General features: G+C 34.8%; 1 protein-coding gene across 6 annotated transcripts in view; it reads left to right on the top strand.

Moving 5' to 3' along the window:
• Positions 1-23,480, top strand: part of Grik2 (glutamate ionotropic receptor kainate type subunit 2) — a 604,302-nt gene that overhangs the window by 225,720 nt on the left and 355,102 nt on the right. For all 6 annotated transcript variants that reach the window (XM_041653577.1, XM_041653579.1, XM_041653578.1 and 3 more), the window contains one exon: positions 19,904-20,085. In XM_041653577.1, the coding sequence (XP_041509511.1) occupies positions 19,904-20,085 (182 nt within the window). The remainder of the gene's footprint in view (positions 1-19,903; positions 20,086-23,480) is intronic.

Genomic DNA, 23,480 nt, shown 5'->3' with positions numbered 1-23,480 from the left:
GGCAGAATGTAGGAGCCAGACGAAGTAATTGTCTACATTTAAATATCATTCTTGGCATGATAACATATTTAGTTGTACATATGAACTCACAGTGGCAGAGACTCATGCACAAAAGTTTCACAACACCAAGCCAGCTAAAATACCAGCATGGATAAGTAAGAGTTTCATGGAGTTCCACCCTGTTAAAGGAGCTATAGCAACTGATGACTGCTGGGAGAGAGGAAATTAGTTTTCTTTAAGGATGAAGACATTTTGAGGCTACCTATGGCTTAGATAGGTAGATTGTCCCACACTGATGCACATACAGACAATTGTGTATTTGTAAGATATAAAGTGAGCACATGAAGTTAGGAGGGAATGTAGTGAAAGGAATGGGATGAATTAGAGTGATGGGGATGCTGGAGGGTTTTGATCAAGATACAGTATATTCTGTGTAAATGTTAGAACAAGTCTAAACTCAGAGAAAACCAATCACATATGATATATTTAGAAATAAGGAAGCAAAGATACTCTCTTTTCCTGTACAAAAAGACAAACAATGCAAAGGTTCTATGATTCTGCCCATGTGTTGGCAAAAGCCCTGAGGCAACAGTAAAGAGGAAATCATATTCACATAGGTTGAAGACTAAACAGAAATCAATGGTCAGCCTGAAAATTTTTGCCATTAAACAACAAATTCTTCTCTCTTTTCCTTTCTTCCCTTTTCTTCCTTACATCTTTCTCATCCCTGCCTTTCTTGTTCCCCATCTCTGAATTAGATAGCATAAATTTTGTATATTGATTATTGCATTTTTCTGACTCATAACTGAAGCATTTTATTTAGTGATATTTATATTCTAAATATTTTATTATTTGAGTAAATATAATAGTCCTTGTTGTTAGTTTAGGAATGGAAAATGTTTGTCTGAAATATATGTATCGTATTTTCAAACATGTATAAAAACAGAGTTTCTAAGTTGTTATAGTTTTAATTATTAGTATACGTTCTCATGCATAAAGCAGAAATACATTATCTTATTCCCCAAAGTTGGTGAATTCTGTGTGATTTTAATTGTCAAATAATATAGCATGATTAATCAGTTGATTTTGTATACTAATGATAACCATTACATCCTCCTCCCATGCTTTGATGATGATAGTGGTGATGAGAGCATATTTCTACATGTATTTTCTGGAGAACCTGAGGTGTGTAGACCCATCCTACCAGTTGATGTTAGATGAACAAATTAGAAACAAAACTAAGTTCTTTAGTCCCCAGAATAGGGGAATTTAAGTCTTACAAAAACCAGAAAAACATTGTGATTTTATCTCTATTCAATTAACAATCAGTATGATGAAATAAACTCCTGTATATTCTGCATATGAATTTTCATATGTAGATTTTTAATTCATCATACTACTTGTTAATTTAATTATGTTAGCTGATCACTGTGTTATATCTCCTTCTTTATCTTTACCCCATCCTCTCTCTGCCAAATCTCCCTTCTTCTCTGTCCCCTTGGAGTTTTTTTTTCTCCTATAGTAGTTGCTGTGTTGTGATCCAGTTTGTAATCATAAAACTGTAGCTTTAGACTTTCTGATGTTTATACTGGTTATCACTGATTTCTATTTTCCTTGGGGAAATATGATACTCAAAATATTTTGAATCAGTTATTAGAATGGTGTGCAAAGTATGTGATAACTTGTAAGATAAACAGTACATGCTAAATGGTCTGTTTTTTTTATTTTTGGATATTTTTTATGGAAAGTTTAAAGTTTTATTGTACCTTTAAGATCAAAAAATTCTTTTATTCAATGAAAATGTAGCATAATGCAATTATCCATTCCCTCAAGCAACTAAATGCCTTATTGTTCTTTAATGGTGTGTGAGTTCATTTAATTAGTTGAATTTTTATTTCAAAAAACATTATTAGTTGATATTTTGTTAAATTATTATTTATTTATGGTTTAACAAAATTTACTGAGTGAACTGCTGAGAATAAGTCTTCAATTATGAGTCCCAAGTCAATATTCTGATGCAATTATACCCCATTCTGAGATTTTTTACAAGAAAAGCTCTGGTTATCTTCTTAATGATTCAATCATAGTGCTGCATATATATGAGACAGTTTAAGATTTGCTTGTATTAATACAAATATGCTTGATTCATACCACCTGACCTCCTTAAAAGTAGTCATGGTTTTAAGGGACAACAGGATCCCATGATTCTGTGATATAAATGGTTATTGTGTTGATTAGGTAGATGATTTCATGGTGGAAACACTAATCAAACTTTTAACACTTCAAATATAATACATTAACAAAAAGTCAGAAGCAAATCAAATTGTAGTATCTTGAAGCTGTATTTTTTTTGTAAACCTTGGCTTCTACTTTCAATATTTTCTAGAGATTTCACAACTGATATTGAGTTTGGGTTATAATTTTGGCATTGCAGTGCATTAAGTTTCTTGGCAAATAGAGAAGTTAACAATGTTACATTTCTATCTTAGTTGGAAAATGCTGACAAATTAAAGTCAACATATAATGTTCACTCTCAACAAGGATTAGATGGAAAGGTAGAAGAATAAAAATATTTTGGAGAGAAAATTATCCAAAGTTATTGAAAAGAAAGAGCTAATCCTTGAGAGACAAATGCCAATTTTGGTTAAAACAGAAGCTATTAAAGTTACTGCAGGCCAACTATAGTCTAAATAGTTAGCATATATGTTCTTCATTTTGATCCTATCATAAGAACTCTTACCTTGGCCTCATGTACACAGATATAAAATATGAGCTTTCATGATATTAAGAAACTGTTTGAGAAGAAAATACCAACAAATGTCACAGTTAAAATTCAAACGGAAAGTGATGAATCCAGCGTTCACATTCTTTGTGATAATTCTGTCTTTATAACAGATAAGGAAGAAATCAATGATAACAAATAAAAAGTTCTATGTATAGACAATTACTATTATACAGGAGCCTATCAATGCCTACCTCAGCAAAACGGAGTTGTGTTATAACTAATTTACTTGAGATACCAAAATTCTATGACACTCAAAATGCATTAAATGGAGGTGTTGCCTTGAGTTAGTCTTGCAAACATTTGTAAAGCATTCATTTTTGATGACCCAAATTTCTCCTCAAAACTATAAGAAATTGTATTTTCAGACAAGTTTTATTTTATGAGAAATAAACTACAGCCAGGGAAAAACAAGAGATAGGCAGAGGTGAGTAAATGGTGTATAGCATCTCTAATTTTATAGAGGATAAAGATTCTATCTGAAGCAGCCTACTGTCAGTATGAAGAAGATGATTCATGCACTTAATACAAACCATTCACCAGTTTTGAGCAAATAATGAATTGGCCCTGACATACTACAAAGGACAAGCAAAGAAAAGTTCAGTCATGGAAAATACATGTAAATGGACAGGCTAGATATTTCAGGAAGTAGCCCATAAAACATCCAGTATGGAAATAGCATTATACAAGATAGTGATATGCATTATAGATATCTGTGCCTTAGACCACAGATTCTCATCACTGCTGTATATTTTTACCGAGCAAGGTGATTATTGGCTGTGGGGACTAGTGTGTATACTGCAGGATGTTTAACAGCATTTCTTGCATCTACTCACTAGTTTTTATTTGTGATTTTAACTGTAGTTGTGATGATCAAAATATCTTCAGCATTACTAAGTGATTCCTCAGGTACCATCGCTAATAGAGACTGACAAACTTGTTGGATTATATTCCTAAACATTGTTTTGTGGATTAAAGGAGCATGTGTAACTTATAATAAAGACATCCTACAGATTTATGTGTATCTGGCTTAGAAATCTTAGTTTGGACACTAATAAAATTGGGATCAGAGCCATTGGTTTTGGAAAAAGGGTGACTTTATTTACTGATTATAAACACTCAATAAACTTAATGAACACCTAATAAATTAATAATTAACACTTAACACATAAATACTTAATAAACTTGTTAAACACCCCTCATTCTTCCAGATTCCAGGGACACAAAAGTAAAGAACTCATATGAAATCAGAGATGCCATCAACAGTATAGTAATACAGATTCTCCAGAGTGTCACAAAACTATGTTTGATCCCCAGATAGGGACACTAATTGCTTCATGACTATGTTGGAATGTTTGCTTACTTTTGATTTTCCTGGGAAGTGGTTATAATTGTGGCTAGAGTATTTCTTACTTTTCTGAAGAGACCATGACATTTATCATTCTTGATGCAAAGAAAGTTGAATTGGTGAATTTACTTGATAAATTGAAGTTATAAAGATTGCTTACTGACCTATAATTTCATATATTTACTGTTTGAGATAGTAATTTTATTTTATAAAAATTATACTAATGTTAGAAAATTGTTAAAGTATTAGCTGTCACAAGTAATTCCTATAATCACTCTCATTTCTGGAGGCATCCAGTTTTCCCGTAACTCTTGTCAAGAATGAAGTTCAGGAACTTAGATAAAAATGAATAAATAAGGAAAGATGTCACATAAGTATATTTCCAAAAACTCTCTCATTAATGATTTGAATAGTCACAGAAAATAGAAAAAAATAAAGAAGTCCTGTAACTCATTTAGAATTATATAGGACTTGTCACTTTTGTTTGGCTTTTTAAAAAAAATTCTCTGATATATAAATGATAATTCTCTATTCTAATAATTCTGTAATTAATATTTCTCTATTCTACATCTTTTCCTTTGAATCATGGCAGTATGTACTTATATCTAAAATGTTAAATAACCATTTCCATATAGGTGATGACCAATATTTACTACAACATAAATGTTTTCAAGGATCCTAGTACTAGCGTTACTGGAGGCCTTTTCTTTTAAATTGTACTCTCCCATATGATGCAAACTTGGTTTGATCTCCTATATTCTTGGATGGCTATATTATTTTATTTTGGAAACTTATTATAGCAAATAGGAAAATGACTTCACAAAATTCCTTTGCTTCCATGAAGGTTCAGGAAAATCACAATAGCTATCATCAAAGAATAATGAAAAAAAAATCAGTGGCCAATATAATTGGAGACTATTTTTTCATTTCCCAGCCACCCAGACCCAAAAAAATCACACAAAACTATATTAATTATATAACTATTTGATCAGTGGCTCCAACATATTCCTAGACAGCTCTAATATCTTAAATTAACCCATTTCTATCATTTTCTATTTTACTACAGGGCTCATGGCTTTTTACCTCTTTTTTCTTGACTGCTACATGGCGTCTCTCTGACTCCACCTTCTTTCCTCTTTTATCTCTGCTTGGATTCCCCACCTTGCTATATTCTTTCCTGACATAGGCCAAATTAGCTTCTTTATTAACCAATGTTAATATAATATAATCACAGTGTACAGAAGAAAATCCCATATCAGGCCGAGACTTATAGCTGCTGGACTTCTAGCTGTGCCATTGATGTCTGTCATTGTTTAGTTCAAGAAATCAGAAGGTACATAAAATGGCAAGTGGCCATACAGGGGTGTTTCATCTCTAGACCTGAGCAGTTGACCTTGCATTTTTACTACAGATGAGCCTGGAAGAGTCCATTTGCAGCTCTTAGATCTGCCAAGAATGTTTCATGATAGTAAAGTTGATTCAGCACTCTTTTAGGCTTTCCGCGAGAGCTAAGCAACTTAAAGATTTCTGTGATGAAGGCAACTTTAAAGCAAGTTAGGGTATGTGGTGGTTTGAATGATAATTGCCTCAATAGCCTCATAGGTTTGAATGTTAGTTCCCAGTTGGTAGAATATTTAAGAAGGATTAGATGTGACCTTGGTGGAGTAGTTTTGGGGGTGGGCTTTGAAGTTTCAAAAGTCAAAGCCAAGAATAGTATCTTTCTGCCTACTGCCTGAGGAATGGTTGTAAGATCTTAGCTCCTGCTCCGGTGCCTGCCATGAGCCCTACCATGATGGTCATAAACTGACCTTTTATAACTGCAAACAATCCTCCAATAAATTTCAGTGTTCTATAAGTTGCCTAGGTCATGGTGTCTCCAGCGCAATAGAACAGTAACTAGGATAGGGCCTGTATAACATCAACTCTGAAACCTAGATGCACTTTCCAGAATATATATTTTCTGATTGTGACTGAAGAGGCATGATAGAAAATACTAATAAACCCAAGAGAGTAACTGTACTAGGAAGTTATCAGTATGTTTTTCTATCTACATGACCAGACTCATTTTCTTCTGTGTGGATCCATGAGAAAAATCATGCTTTCTGAAGGATACAAGGGAGTGGTAGGGAAGGATTTGGGGACAACTGTATGATGTATCCATTTCTGATTTACTTTAGCTCAACTTCCTCATCTAAACATTCTTACTAAAGTAAAACTAAAGAACAAAAGCAATCTTATAATAAGTTGTGCCCAGTACCAGCTGAGAGAGAAGGTAAATGTATTAAAGAAATTCAGACCAAGCACCAAGATTCTGTAACAGTTGGCAAGCCCAGGGCCTCCTAGAGAAGACTCCTGTCTGTGCTCCCAAGCGCCTGCCTCCCCCTTTTACTCCATTAGAAATAACCACTACTAAGTGGCCCATCATCAGTGCCAGTGTGGCTTTTTTTTTCCACATTTGCTAAAAGCTTTTCCCTTGGCCCACTTTTATTTTTTTCTTTTGTTTCTAAGTAACTGTTTCATTTTCCTCCCCCTCCTTATTTTGCTTTTACTGACTAGGAAAAAAAGAATGTCATCTGTAATGGGGCTTTCAGATGGATTTCTCCTGTCTTCCTGGATAGCCATCCCCAGATCTGGTAACATATGCCACATATGCATTAGCCAATATGCCTATTAGTAGGACATTGTTTTGTACTCGACAGACAAAGAAGGAAGAAAACTCCAGTTGGAACCAGCTCTTTATATATATGCAACAAATAGCTTCCCCTTAAATCACAATATGGAACGTCATTGAGGCCTTAAATTGCTGTCATCTAAAATGTTTTACTCCCATCGTTATTTCCCTAGATTATGATCAATTTTCTCCTGGAATGAATTATTCAAATCGAGGCCAGTATTCTGAATCCTTAGGAAAAAACAATGCATGAGCACTTTGTGTCTGCCCTCCTCAGTTATCATTTGGCACAGTCTGTCTCATGCTGGCAGAAATTCTTTTTTTAAACATATAATTCATTTTCCAAAGTGGATTGAAAGCTTCTCAAGATTAAAGATCATGCCATGTCATTTATTCATTTAACAAATGTATCTGAACATCGTTAAAAAAATTTAATCAAGCAAAAGTCCCTCCCTGTTTGGGGTTTACATTCTGGTGGGGTATATAGAGATTAAAAATTAGTGTTGCAAATCTAGAAATATTGTAGCGGCGTAAATAAATGCAAGGCAGATATATATATATATATATATATATATATATATATATATATATATATAGCTTTAATGGTTAAATAAACTTACAGAACCGAGGTTCCCGCGTAGCACAGGAGGCAGGAAAAGGGGCGAGCCACCTCCAGCGCCCCATGTATCAGTATACATTCACCCGAGGCAAACCCACCCCCTAAAGGGGCTGGCTTAAACTTACATCTCCCCCTTTTGTCTAAATAAGACAGAACTAAACCAAATATAACTATAAACAATAATAACAAATGATAAATATAACAAACAATATTGAGAACAAAAGTTTTGCTAGACATTCTATCTCAAGGAGTCTAAATAATGTAGAGAGTAACTACAATTAAATAATCTTCAACTCCATCAAAGATCTGAGAAGGGAATAAATATTACTTAACAAATGAGAGATATCCAAAATGTGCAACAAATGACAGAGACAACTGACTACCTGGGCAATCACCCAAAGTCTCATTTGCAATGTTGAGTCAACCAACTTTGGCTAAGGCCTAACATAACTGACATACCATTATCAAATGCAAGGAACTTTCTTAGAATTATCCTACCCTGTCTTGGCAAGATAAGACAATCCTGTTTCATATCTTAGTCAGTAGTTGAGGTATGGGCTTTTCTTAACCCAAAGGCCATTTCTGCCAAGAAGACAAGCTCCCAGTGGAGTGTCTTTGGTACTCAACATTCTCTCGGGAGTAGAGTGGCATTGCCAGGAGTAATTGTATCTCGTTGGCACAGAATTCTAGGTTAGATTAAAGGCCATTTTCTACAGCTCTTCAAAGAGGCTGAAGATTATACTATTTATACTAAATATAATCTCTATGTATCTAAAAGACCTGATTAACCTAACAATAAATATGACAAACATATAATTCTCAATACCTATCTAATTTGAAAACTAAGAGAATAAACAACTGTGCAATATATGAAGATAACGATCTTCACCTGTAAACAATGTTATTACATATCAAATTTAAACAATTTTATTACGTAAATAGTATCAGAGGTAGAAATGTACATTGTGATATGGTAGATGTATCAATACAATATAAGCATACTCTTATACAAAAATAGAGGTAGGAACACTCACATTCAATATATCAATATACAAGAAACAGTACTAATATAATTTTCTAAAAACAGTAAATCACAAATTCCAATCATCCCATCAAACCAGTTAATCCCCCCCCTTTTTTTGAATATACCTCTAATTTCATACAATATCTCCCCATCCCCTCAACCCTAAACCAACCACTAAAAGATGTCCCTAACCCTGTGGGCAAACTCTGTTGGGAGAGGGGACGTCGTCCTCTTAGATTTAGTGGTGTAAATAAATTCAAGGCAGATATTAAAGAATATATACAGCTTTAATGGTTAAATGAACTTACAGAACCGAGGTTCCTGTGTAGCACAGGAGGCAGGAAAAGGGGCGAACCACCTCCCGCGCACCCAATTTATAAGTATACATTCGCCCGAGGCAAACCCGCCCCCTAAAGGGGCTGGGTTAACCCTACAAAATATGTTGAAAAGTGGTTAGTACAGCAGAATAAAGAGCAATGTAAGAGAAATCTCAAATATAAGTTGAGAGGCCTTCAGTTTTCAGCAGAATGATTGGAGTGTGAGAGAGCAAGGTTATAAAAGAAGAGCAGTGTCTACAAACACGTATTTTAATACAGGAACCTACAGAGTTGCTATTAACTAATTGATAGGACAGAGAGAACAGGGAGAGCTTAGGTTTGGAAATATGTGAAGGCTGAAGATCCTGGAGACATCCCAGTGTGATGGTTTTAACCAAAGGATGTAGGTGTCTAAGCTTGAGCAAGGCCTGGACTGGAGTATATATATGAGAATAGTACAGAGCCATGGACTGAGCTGTGTACCCACAGAAGCAAGTGTAAACAAAGAAACTTTGGAGATAAGAAAATAAGTCAGCTACTAGAATATAGGCCCTCTTGAAAGCAAATGAGATCTTATCAAATTAGAGAGTAATAGTATTTTTGATATGTCAAGAGAAATGAAAGCTGTAATAACTACAGAACTTACCAACCTGCAATATTGTTGGTTCTCTCAATAAGTGCATTTTCAGTGAGGTGATGGGCACAGCATGCTGAATCCAGTAAGATTTAATGGCAGGATGAGGTGTAGTGGGGGTGAATTGGTGTCCTTCGTGTCATACACTGAAATGGTCATCCAAATGTGATTGTTTTTAGAAGTGTGCATACTGAAAACCAACATCGTTGATGCTGCTTCGCTTTTTACATCTCATCTTCCCTCACGATGGAGCATATTAAATTTCAACAGTAGCTTACATTAGGACAAATTTTGTATCATTTGTGTGTAGAATGCTGTTGGAGTAGAGGGCCTCTGCTGCTACTGCAGTCTTTTTCTACTTTCAACTTAGCAGTTCTTTGACTATTCAAATTATCACCATATCTTATGGCTGGGTGTTAGTTATATATGTACAAGAGCCTCTGCACAGTTTTCTGACACCAACTTTGATATTATTTCTGCTTTCCGGCCCATTTTATACACTCCACCAATCTCCTATCTACCTCCGTTTCGAGACGTTTCCTTGTTCTCATCTTCACCTAGCACTAAGTTTCTAAGCTTTCATCGTGTTAATAGCTTTGTAGTTTTCACTTTAGGTGCATATTTTATCAGAAGTCAAAATGAAGATGGCATTTTATGACAGAGGATTGAGTGAGTTGGCTTTACCATATTTGAATCTTGAATACTACGAAAGCTATGCTTAAGAAACTTCGAGTGACATCCAGGTTATTTTTAATCCAGCTTCCTGAATTCTAGTGATAAAGAAAGGCTCTTTAAAACCTCACAGTACCTGGGATTCTGAGACGCTAACTGAATGTCATTTGTTTTCCTCAGTATTAGGAGCTTAGGTTCTCTGTAACTGTAAACCTAGATACAAACAAGTCCATGCATCACAAGGGCCAGGAATATTTTTTAGTGACAAACTATTAGGATATAATGTGTGTTGTAAGGACTGAATTCATTAACTCTGTAGTTGACTAAATTTTCTTATAAAAGAAATTATTTTGGTAATTTGTTAGCTGTGGCAAAAGCAACAACAATAAAACACTTGCTCATTTTAATGGAATTTCACACCTATTTAAATAAAGATAGTATGTGTCCAAGATTTTTAATGTAAAGCAAATTCTTAACTTTTACTTTTAATTTAAAAATTGGCATTGTAGATATATTGCATAAAGTATAAATGATAAATATACTCCATACTGAATTGCAGAAATAGTATCTGGTCTTTCAGTTAAAGCCACAGTCTTCCAAATATATTTTTTATTGATTTTTATTGAGCGCTACATTTTTCTCTGCTCCCCTTCTTGCTTCTACCCTCACCCCTTTAAACCTCCCCCAAGATCTCGCTGCTCCATATTTACTCAGGAAATTTGGTCTTTTTTTTTCTACTTCCCATGTAGATTAGATCTATGTAAGTCTCTCTTAGTGTCCTCATTGTTGTCTAAGTTCTCTGGGATTGTGGTTTGTAGGCTGGTTTTCTTTGCTTTATGTTTCAAAACCACCTATGAGTGAGTACATGTAATAACTGTCTTTCTGTGTCTATGTTACCTCACTCAAAATAATGTTTTCTAACTCCATCCTTTTGCCTGAAAAATTCAAGATGTCATTATTTTTTTCTGCTGTGTAGTACTCCATTGTGTAAATGTACCACATTTTTCTTATCCGTTCTTCAGTCGAGAGGCATTTAGGTTGTTTCCAGGTTCTGCCTATGACAAATAAAGCTGCTATGAACATAGTTGAGCACATGTCCTTGTAGCACAATTGAGCATCCTTTGGATATCTACCCAAAAGTGCTATCACTGGATTTTGAAGAAGGTTGCTTCCTAATTTTCTGAGAGATAACCACACTGAGATCCAGAGGGGTTATACCAGCTTGCATTCCCACCAACAATGCAGAATTGTTCCCTTTTCTCCACAACCTCTCCAGCATAAGTTGTCATCAGTGTTTTTGATCTTGGCCATTCTTATAGGTATAAGATGGAATCTCAGAGTTGTTTTGACGTGCATTTTTCTGATGACTAAGGATGTTGAATATTTCCGTAAGTATCTTTCAGCCATTTTAGATTCCTTTCTTGAGAGTTCTTTTTTTAGGTCTGTACTCCATTTTTTTAATTGGATTTTGTGTTCTTTTGGTGAGTTGTTTGTATATTTTGGAGATCAGACCTCTGTCCGATGTGGCGTTAGTAAAGATCTTTTCCCATTCTGTAGGCTGTCATTTTGTCTCCAAATATCTTATACTCCAATGAAAATGAGGGATGAATATACCACTTCTTTGCATAGTTATTGTGGGTAAAATACAAGCCTTAAGTAAGTAATAGTTACCTATGGTATCCATGGCCATTTCATTCGTCAATCTGATTCTTTGTTCTGATGCTGAACAAGGAACCATCACTTTATGATGATGGGCTTCTTGTATAACTAGAAATACAAAAGTGGTTCAAGTATTGCTATGCTTCCTTTATAAATCAATATGTTGGATTTCAGTGCTATATGCTGATCCACCAGTTTGAATTAACATGAGTTTAGTATGTTTACAATGCTACATGTGTTTCAGAGTACCTAAAAAACCATTTGAACTAATATCAATATATAAAAACTCAAAGTCACATTTGTTTAGTTACAAGAAAACTGAATTATACTTAATAAGATGTGCCACCTCCACAGAAGTAATATCAAGTCCATTTGTGTGATAAGAGAGCTATCAAATGTGAGATGAAAGGGGGCATATAAAGAATGCTCCCTGCTATGACCATTTCTTAATTAATACCTTATACAATTAAATGTGTCCTAGATTATCACATAGAAAGTCTTTCTTGAAAAGATGACTCATATTATTTTATTCATTTAATTCCTTCAAATTGTCCTTGTGAAATATGATATTCAGATTAACTTTCATCGGGAGATGAAAGCAGACAGAGACAGAGACCCAAATTGAAACACCACCCTGAAATCCCAAGGTCCAAATCAGGAACAGGAGAGAGCACGAGCAAGGAACTCAGGACCGCGAGGGGTGCACCCACATACTGGGACAATGGGAATGTTCTATCGGGAACTCACCAAGACCAGCTGGACTGGGTCTGAAAAAGCGTGGCATAAAACCGGACTCGCTGAACATAGCGGACAATGAGGACTGCTGAGAAGTCAAGAACAATGACACTGGGTTTTGATCCTCCTGCATGTACTGGCTTTGTAGGAGCCTAGGCAGTTTGGATGCTCACCTTATTAGACCTAGAAGGTGGTGGGAGATCCTTGGACTTCCCACAGGGCAGGGAACCCAGACTGCTCTTAGGGCTGATGAGGGAAGGGGACTTGATTGGGAGAGGGGGAGGGATATGGGAGGCCATGGAGGGGAGGAGGCAGAAATCTTTAATAAATAAATAAAAAAAGAAAAAAAAAGAAATATGATATTCAGGCAACTGACAGAAAAGCCTAACTTTCTCACTCTCAAAAGTGAACCCAAGAAATAATGTTGATACCTTATGGTGAGTCTATGCTTTGGGATTATATAGTTCATTAGACCAAGGGTGAACATACAAGGATAACTAGATATGCTCTTAGAAAATTGAGATTGGGACAAAGAAACTACCTACTTTTGCTTAGGTATGACAAGAAAACTCATTGGTTGGTGATGACAGCCATGTATTTTATAAGAACAATGACATAGGTAAGTTATTCTTGTTAGAAAAGGACATTGAAGACTCATAATTCTGAACAGAAGTAAAATCAGCCTCCCTCTACGTACCTTCTTTTGTTTTTAAGAAAACTGAGTTTCCACAATTGGGTTTTCTGAAGCCTCGTGAATTTTTTTCTAAGTTCTCCTTTTTCTGTACATTTAAGTCAAATTTATTTATAAAATAACCACATTAGTTCTTTCATAAACTACAATCTAAGCTATGACCTTTATTAAGCGATTTTACTTGATATTATCAATCTATTTTAGAGAACAGCATATACCTGGGTTTCCAGCAGTATCTACCAAACAACTCACTAGTTTTTGTAAGCATATCTATCTATCTATCTATCTATCTATCTATCTATCTATCTATCTAATCATACTGCTTTAAAAATAGTTTCTTCTTAACCAATTCACTCTTCCTGTCTCACTAACTAAATAGTCAACCATTTAGATACTGTTTCTTATCAGTCCACTGTATTTTAGTGATGTCCCCATTATTGTACATAATTCATTGGAGATAGCGTATTGCTACATCTGTTTCATCAATACCCTGTGATCTCATAATATATTTACTGTTCACACCTCTGTATTTGTTTTTATATTATAGTTCAAATAATGGAGTTCATGCTACCATGTGTTCACATTTTCAAAAGTAAATATTTAAGCTGCATCTTCAATGAGCACAGTTATTGAAAGCTTTGGAGTTAGTGGTGCTTTCTTCTGGAACAATAAAAGAAAAGATAAAAATCTGAGTTTCTAAAGAGTCACCTTCTACTTCTCATTTTCAGTAACACAGAGTAGCTCTGATAACTATTGTCAGTTATGGGTGTAACCACATAAAGCTTCTTTAGCTGTTTTGTCAATGTCAACATTAAATCATATTTGATGTATTAAGTGGAAAGATAAAACCAATAACAGCAGCATCCTGGGACACAGCCAGCGTTAGAGCTGTGAAGGATCATTTGCTGCTTCATAACTGTGCTGACCTGGACGCAAGTGGGGATTAGAGGACAGCAGGCTACCTAATCAGTCCCTGTCTGGAGAGCTTGCATTGGGTTATCACAAGCTGAGAGGGCAGTGAGAGTGCTATGGGGCAGGTGTATGTCTACGCCAATTGGCAGGAGACAAAGGAGTTTGCATTGTAGCTATCAAAATTGAACAATGAGGTATGTTAGTCCCACTGGGGGACGGCCGTTACATAGTCAGGATAGCAGGTGATGGATTATATGTAAAGAAATGTGAATTATGCTAAGAAAGAAGAGGAACAGTATACAGAGCTCTTACTTTATCCAAGGTATTATTGATTTAAGTATGACATACTTAATAATTGCAATTATCTATATTACTTCTAAAAGGTTTCCAGCCTATTGAAAAACACCCGTGTCTTTATAAACAACCAAAGAATCAAATTATCAAATGCCAGTCAAAAATCTAACTGTGATCATGATCGTGCTCTGAGAGTTCCTAAGACATTGTTATTTTGGCTTTTGGTTTGTATATATATATATATATTTACTTGACCAGAGTCAATCTGTGGGAGTTGTGGGCCTAAATCATTCAGGAGAAGTTCATTTTCTTCTACTATTTTTGATGCTGTGGGTATAAGCATCTAACTTCAATGTTTCCTTTCCTGCAAACAACCCATGCTAGGCTATACTTAGTTCCTCCTCAGATCTTTTTTTTTTTTTTATTGTTTTTTATTGAGCTCTACATTTTTTCTCTGCTCCCCTCCCTGCCTCTCCCCTCTCCTCTTCAACCCTTCCCCAAGGTCCCCATGCTCTCAATTTACTCAGGAGATCTTACCTTTTTCTATTTCCAATGTAGCCTAGATCTATGTAATTCTCTCTTAGTGTTCTCGTTGTCTAAATTCTCTGGGATTATGGTTTGTAGGGTGGTTATCTTTGCTTTCGCTCCAAAAAAAAAAAAATCTCTGATTCTTTTAGATTCTTGCTATATGGGCATATACATATGAAGAAGGACACTAAAAAGAAATCCCACACTAGCTTAAAATTGAGTATAATAAAAGCTTTTTTATTTAGGGGTATACTCACAGATCACAATCCTCTGCTGGAATGGTAAACAGCAACCCAATCTCACAGCCAGAAAAGAGGCCGGATAAGTGCTTTACATCAGCATATATAGTATAAAAGGCCACGCCCAAGTGGGCGAGTAACTTAAAAACTACTGGCTGTAAGAATTCCTACAGCACACACACACACACACACACACACACACATATATATATTCAGATTTTTATAATAAATACCCATGTAAGATCGCCCTCTTCTCATGGTTTTCAACAACTGTAGGGTCTGAGCTAATAAATATAAAATGACACAAAGCACCCCATCCCTAATACATCATTATATCTTTTCTTGTTGGTCCGACGCATTTGCTTAAGTAAAATGCTCTTTCAAGAAAGGATATTCTGGAGTCTTAGATAGTACCACACAGGAGCCAGTAGCAAAAGCCACAGATTCCAACAATAAAAGTGAAATTAGAGATCTGTGGTTTGGGCTAACAGTCTGGTAAGGCCTCTATATGGAAGTATGAAATACATAGAAAGTGTATTTTTTAGTTATTTTCTATGTTATCTGCATTAAACATAAATACTTCACTCCAAGGAAACAGTGATATATGTATGTGTGTATTTTTTATTTTTTATAATTGGATACCTTGCTTATTTGCTTATTTTTATATCATTAACATATGTTAAAATATTTTTATGAGTGTACACACCTTATTCAGTTCATTTTGAAACACCAATGTAGTCTAAAGTTTTCTAATAAAAATAACCAATCAAAACTCTTTGCTTTGTCTTCTCATGTATTGTTTTCTTTTCTCAGCTTGAACAATGAAGAGATGATGAAACACAGAATCCAGAGTAGTCATATTTCACATTGTGAAGTTTAAAATGAATTTTCTGGGAGTCTATCTTAGCTTGCTAAAAAATAATATTAACCAACCTGATAAATGGGCTTGGACAGTCTGCCAGGTGGCAAAACTCTTGCTCATTTGGCTGCTGAAATGGATACCTGGGTGTAGGAGGAAGCTGGGGACTCCCTTCCTGGGGCTAGGGAAGCATGAGCCTACATGAGATGTAGTGTGATTGATCTCTGTAGAGGAGGGTGCCAACTGGAGTGTGTAGAAATGGTTCCTTCTGGAGTCTTCTTAAAAGCTAAATTGATGACAATGTCTGAAACGAGCAGTTCAAACCTTTGTCTCCAAATGCTAAAGAAAACCTGGATTTCAGTCACTGCTGGAATAAAGAAGAGTACAAAAAAGTTTAAAAACCAACAATAGCACACATGTAGTGATGGATTCAGAGTTAACAGGATGTTCCCCATCTACCAAATAAGGAGGTAATTGCAGGGAGAATTTTTTGTTACATTCTAGAAACCCATCTGTGTGGTGTTTCTTTTTATTATCATTGGATAAACTAATTACATTAGAGGAAAGGGATATTTAATTAAAAGTCTGTTTTGCAGAGTTGCAATTCTGTTCTGCCATTAAATAATTGGTTGCCAAGTTTGTTAAGTAAACAATATTTCTGAAATGTTGCTGGAAACGTATTTGTATGGAGCATATTTTCAGGAAAATGTCTGTGCTCTTATTAAATCTAATAGACGTGTTATTGTATTTCTCTATCAACACCAAGTTAATATGAAACAGGACTATATATAAGACATGTAATCTGCTTTGAAAGATCTTTCTCCTAAACAAAGAAAAAGACGATCTTATAAATCCCATAGAGTATATATAAGAAGGTATATTTGTTTACATATGGTAAATTTGTGTAAGACTATCTTGTCAAAAAAAAACCATGTTCATTAGTCATAAGTTGCAAAGAGAAGGATATTTGAGTTAGATGGAGTGATAGATAATGATGCACAGAGGAAACACATAATTAATTTTGTAACAATAGATTTTTAAGGTTTATACTGATTTTCCTTTGGAGGAAATCTCCATCCTACTTGAGGGTGGAGTAACAAGGTTGTGGGTGGGATAATTGATGCACAATATTTGTGTGAATTGACCTTGGTAACATGAACAATGGACTTATAAAAAATATGAAATAATCTAATTGACGTGGATTTCCCTGGGGAAGACTTTTCGACTCCTAACATTCATTAGTTGGCTACAAGTAGCATTCCGACATTTGGTGTCCTTGTTCAGCTTGTGTTTAGGCTATACTTATATATTTAGGAATAATATATATATATATATATATATATATATATATATACACACATGTATGCAGCATCGATTAACAAAAAAAAGAGTATATGAATTTGAAAGACGAAAAGGGGGTAAAGGGAGGATTTGGAGGGAGGAAAAGAAAAGAAAGAGGGAAACTATGTGATTTTATTATCTTTTCAAAAGCTACCTAAAAATAAAAAGATAAGCTAAAATAAAAATTTATCCCATCAAATATATTAGTGGAATATTATTAAATATTTCATATACAATAAGTAGGAAAATATTAATTCTCTTGATGTCTTAAATGCATTAAAATTACTTTGTTAGTCCTCTCCTTTTTATCCAAGATATTCAAGATACAAAAATTTAGAGAGGGATTTCTGTTAAAATATTAGGGAAAGGAGAAGGCAAGGGAAGAGAGTAGATATGGAAAGATAGAAATTATATCATGTGATAGAGCAATGGAAGACTGATAATCCACAAGCGGACTCCAGCCACCTGTTGGAGAAGGTGACAGAAAACAAGAATATAAAACCATGATTCCACTTGACTCTCCAACTGCTCTCCAGATTCTATCTTTCTTATGGAAATACTGCGAGATTTTATTCAAATACTTAAGGGTGAACAGCCAATGGAAATGACATTTGTATAGAAATGCTTCCCTCACCTCTATTAATTACAGCTAAAGACTAGATTAAAATGATTATTGCAATAATTACATTTATCTACAAAACAGTGTCTTCCATAAAGAAGTATTGCTCAGAACACAGGTCAAAAAAATAATTGAAGACAACATTTCACTCAAATTCTCATGTAATAGAGGTTGGCTCCTACTAGCAACAGTGATTTATATTTTTCACTCTTCAATATCATCCCCCAGGGAAGCTGGCAAACTGAAGTCTGTTCTATTAATACCAGCGGGGATATATATGTGTGAAGAGAATAAGCAAACATTTATTGTACCTGGTGGCTCAATGAACTATCCACATGAGCTTTTAAAAGACTCTAAAATACTTGGCAGACATTGTATTTGGAGGAGCTCTGCAAAAACCACTCTTCTGAAAATGTCTATTTCTAAGTCAGTTGAACTTTTTCAATCCAAACTGTTAAGTTAATAATAGTTTGGATATAAAATAATATATAGCTCCATTTTTCCTTTGTTAACATGGGAATCTCCCAAAATGGTCTTTAAAGTTTTGAAATTAGTTTTTTTTTTCCTCTCTAAATCAGTGACAAATGTATTCCAGGAATGGATTTAAAGATATTTATTTTTCCACATCAGCCAATATAGCAACAATGGCAAATTGTCATTTATTGCAGGCCGTTTTCGACAAGTTCCTTTTTGTGTTTTATATGTTAATCCATAGCCAATGTTATTAGCACTCAGAGTCATGCACAAAGCACACCAATCACTGACTGCTGAACTCAGAACCAAGCCCAACTCCCAAGCTAGAGTAGACTTTGGATTTAAATTTAATATAATCTTTTAAAATAAATGGGCTGAATAACTATCTTATTTTTTATGCAGTCAACATTAGTATAAGATTTGTTTGCATTCATGTATTACATGCTGAGTAGACATTTAGTTTTTAAAAATCTAGGCTCAATTTAAATGAGTGATTCTTAGAAAATTTTGCTCTTTTAATCCCTTTACTATTTTAGTAGTTGTGTCTCCAACAGCATTTATAACACTGCTATATTATGTTACTACATCGATAATGAAAATAAAAAAAAATATTTTATAATATTTACAATTAGGTAAAATGGCAGTTTGTGGTTTTGTTCTCTTGATCTGACAGGCTTTTTGAATACACGTTAGATTTTTAGTTGAGAAATTTGCCTCCATTTCTGTTACCAAACATAATTAGGCAACATGCAAATGTACATAGAGAAAGGAGAGAAAAGGGGGTACATTAGTTGTTTTAAAATCTCTTTACTATTATGGTAATAATTTTCATCAAAGCAATTGTTTAGAGAAAATAGAAAGACCGTGAAAGAAACATACAGGCGTTTCTACAGATGTAAGAATGAAGAGTGTGAGGTGACAGGACATTTTTTGACTTGATCTAAATCACAAAGAATTCAGTGACATGTTTTAAGTAAGGGCTCTTTTTTGAGTGCCAAGGTTCTGTGTATCAAATGTTGAAAGAGTTTCGGCACTTGAAAATTATTTGTATCAATAAATTACAATAGTATTTAAAATAATTTATGATCTACTAAGATAAATTAGTGATTTGATATATTTTGAGCCATAATTGAAAGATGTTTGTCTAGAGAGTGCACATTTCTTAATATCTGAAGTTATGTATATTATACTAGTATATTGACTTGACAAAGTTGTACAAAATTCAGGAGACTGAGGCAGGAAGATCACTGGGAATTCATGGCCACCTTATACTACATAGTAAGTTTCAGGCCCTATTAGTTGAAATAATAAATCACTGTTTAAAAGAAAATAAATAGACAAAAATAAAGGAATTCCAAAGCTAGTCCCCTGACCTGCACCAAAGCACCTACATGTGACCAAGATAATTATATGTCAAATTTACATTTCATAATTCTATGACCTGCTCTTGATTTGCTTCTGCATTTTTTCCCTTTCTTATTAAAGGTCTCATTCGCTTGCAAGAGCTCATCAAAGCTCCATCAAGGTACAATCTAAGACTTAAAATCCGTCAGCTGCCAGCTGATACAAGGGATGCAAAGCCTTTGCTGAAAGAAATGAAAAGAGGCAAAGAGTTCCATGTAATCTTCGACTGCAGCCATGAAATGGCAGCGGGCATTTTAAAGCAGGTAAATTTTAAGTTACTTAAATTCTTAGTTTTATTATAAAATTTTCTTTATGCTATGTTCTAAAGGTAATGACTTAGTGTTACATCATTAAGAAGTCAGAGAATGCATCTGAGCATGATTTTATTACAGAAAATCTGACAATTACTTTTAGTTAATTTATTTTAGGAAAAATGTAAAATCAATATTGAAAATCTTTAAAACACTGCAATTTTGAGATGAATTTCAATTGTCTGTCAATTATTGTGAGAGTTTACTAATTTACTCAAACCACCATATTGCACAATATTTTATACCATTAAAAGACAAAAGCAAAGGTTTGAGTTCAAAACCATATTTTATGGATCAAAAAGTGCACAAAGTTTTGCATCTAGTCTCCAGCAGCAGCCCGCCCCCTATGTAAAGAGAGACTACTCTAGATTGCAGTTATAGTTATATAATGTTCACATAATGGTAGCATACTGAAAAACAAAAGGAATTTGAAATTTTCTTTTAGCAAGGCAAGGCTTTATTGTAGAATGAATACTGAGAACATCATTTGGTTAAATGCTAATTTCTCTGTACCTTCCTTGCTAGTAGTATGTGCTGTTCAAGTCACACAGTCTCTCCAAGATTAGACTGGGATAGCTCAGCTTCCTTTGGCTGTGAGGATGATGAAAAATAGCACAAATGTAAAGCATGAGTTACTAGACACAGACTGAATCTGTGCTTTAAGCCTTTAAGTGTAGGATAAAATACTTATAGAGCACTGTTAAGATTCGCATATTTTATTGGATATTTTTCTAGCTTTCTATGCAGGTGATAAAGTATATGAGGGGTTATGTTTGGCTTTGGTTTTTGTTTTGTTTCAGTATGAATGTAATGATGGAATAAACACTAAAGCAGAAGTGAAGCTTTTCACGTTTTCTGAACAGCACTTGATTTAGAGAAGTGGTCTTCTCTGTACTCCGACAGACAACTAGCTTATACATCTTCTCTGGGCTTCTAACAAGCAATAGATCAGATTTTTCTTTTAAGATCTAACTGATTTGTGCTTATGTCTGGAAGATGAGAAAACCTCCAATAATAGAGAGTTTTCTACCTTCGATTAGATGTATCCACTATATTATAATGTTCCTTAGATAAACCCTGCTCTGTTTGAATATGAAGACAAATCCCAAATAATATTTAATATTTAAATATACTCAGTAAGGAAATTGTTAACATTAGATTGGCCTGTGCGACATTTTCTTGATTTCTGATTGATGGGAGCAGGGCCCAGCCAGTTGTGGATGGTGTCATTACTAGTCAGGTGGTCCTGGGTTGTATAAGAAAGCTAGTGTGTGTAAGCCAAGGATTACAGTAAGGATTGTTTCTCTGTGTTCTCTGTTTCAATTCCTACCTCAAGTTCCTGCCCTCAGTGATGGAATGTGACTTTAGAATGGTGACTCTCAACCTTCTTAATGCCAAAACACTTTAATACAGTTCCTCATGTTGTGCTGAGCCACAACCATACAATCAGTTTTGTCGCTATTTCACAATTATAATTTTGTTACTTTTATTATTCATAATGTAAATATCTATGTTTTCCAGGGGTCTTTGGTGACCCCTGTGAAAGTATCATTCAATTCCTTGGAGTCACAATCCACTGTTCTGAGTCAAAAAGCAAAATAGACTCTTTTCCCCCCCACATTCTGTTCAGTCTTGGTGCTTATCACAGTAATGGAAATTAAACTAAGACGAGGCTGTAGTGTGATGTGATGTATGTGTGTTTCTGAGATTACGCACCATTGGCTGGTGGAGGACTCCCAGAGATATCTGTTCAGAGCTGAACAGCACAAGTAGATGAGCTTTCAGAAGTGCTCCATCCAAGAGATGATAGGAAAACCAGAAAATAATGGCCTTAGTCAGCGTAAACTTGTATTTTTATAATAAAAACAACAAAAAAACATAAATTAAACATTTGTTCAAACCAACTGCATTTTATTTTGCCTGAAAGCTCTGAAAGAGAGTGAAGCCCAGGATTGACTAGGTATCCTTAGAGGCAAATTGCGTGCATTAATCGACAGCAATGCTTAGGCAGCAGATAATCCCACCTCAATTCAGATTTCTGACAGAGACTTCCCTAGAGCAAAGCCAAGATGCTCAGAAGTAAAACCTCAGGAGGACATTCTATCACACAGGGCAAACATAACCAAGGACTTCAAAGTTGAGATCAGAGAATGTGAAATAAAATAAAATAAAAACCTTCATCTTGGAAGAAATGTAAAAGCTAATGCAAATAAACCCACAGCAACAAGTTATAAAGTAAATGTAATATTTGATATTTGTATTTTTCCTCTGTCCTTCACTTTTGTTTAGTGGGAACAATCCTATTGCTGAATCTAGCAGGAAGAATAGAATGCTTACACAGCACGTACCTGAATGACAAAACTGCTAGCTGCAAGCTGCAGCTTCCTAAGAGTTTATCTGAAACAAATTCATTTGTGGTCTTCATGAAAATATGATGTATGCCACGATGTACTTCCTTTGAGGCTTCCCCAGTAATATCATTCTCAAGAAGGTGCAAATGTTTTTCCTTTGTGTGGTTTGAGGTTTGGAAAGACACCTTTGTGTGTAGTTAAGGGGAGATACAAAGTAAATGACTATGAAGCTATTTTGGTGGTAATAACCCTCTTGTTTCTAAGTTACCAAATGAGTACTAACATCTTTAGATCAAATATTATAGTTTATAATTTATTCTTAGTTTCAAAATCAAAGTTTTAAAAAATGTCAAATAAAGCCATAAACCAACCCTCTCTTTATTGTAGAGTATTTTTCAAAGTAATAAAGAAGAAGCCTATGGCAGTTTACCCCATCCCCTTACCATGGTTCAGCTCCTATCCCCTGTTTCACAAGCTGGCCTGAATGGCTAGGAGTTACAAATTATCAATGAAACGGGAATATTTTTTAGAATTCTCATATTTTTAGAAAGGAGTCAACATCTTTTAGAATATATAATATACACTTTTATAATTATCATGGATGAATATGTAGGAAAAAAATCCAAATTGAACACCATTAGTTTGTGGTGGTTAAAATCGAGTTGGGAGGCATAATTAATGAAAAAGCCATGATTCCAGGAAATGTCTCCTGAAACATTAGTGTGCTTCAGATTTAAGCTGGCTTTAGACCGAGCCAAGCTGCTATTTTTCAAACATTTTTTTGTTGTTTTGTTTTGTTTTTCTTTTTTGACACAGGGTTTCTCTATAGTTTTGGAGCCTGTCCTGGAACTAGCTCTTGTAGTCCAGGCTGGCCTTGAACTCACAGAGATCCACTTGCCTCTGCCTTCCTAGGACTAGGATTAAAGGCATGCACCACCACTTCCCCGTGGCAAACATTTTTATTTTTAAATCAAGGTGACAACCCTGTAGCCCATA

This window comes from Microtus oregoni, unplaced genomic scaffold, assembly GCF_018167655.1.
Source record: "Microtus oregoni isolate MIOR12 unplaced genomic scaffold, Mior012 000006F_ref0000085, whole genome shotgun sequence".
NCBI lineage: Eukaryota > Metazoa > Chordata > Mammalia > Rodentia > Cricetidae > Microtus > Microtus oregoni.
Note: the sequence above shows the minus strand (reverse complement) of the source record. Positions and strands in the feature narration are given on the sequence as shown.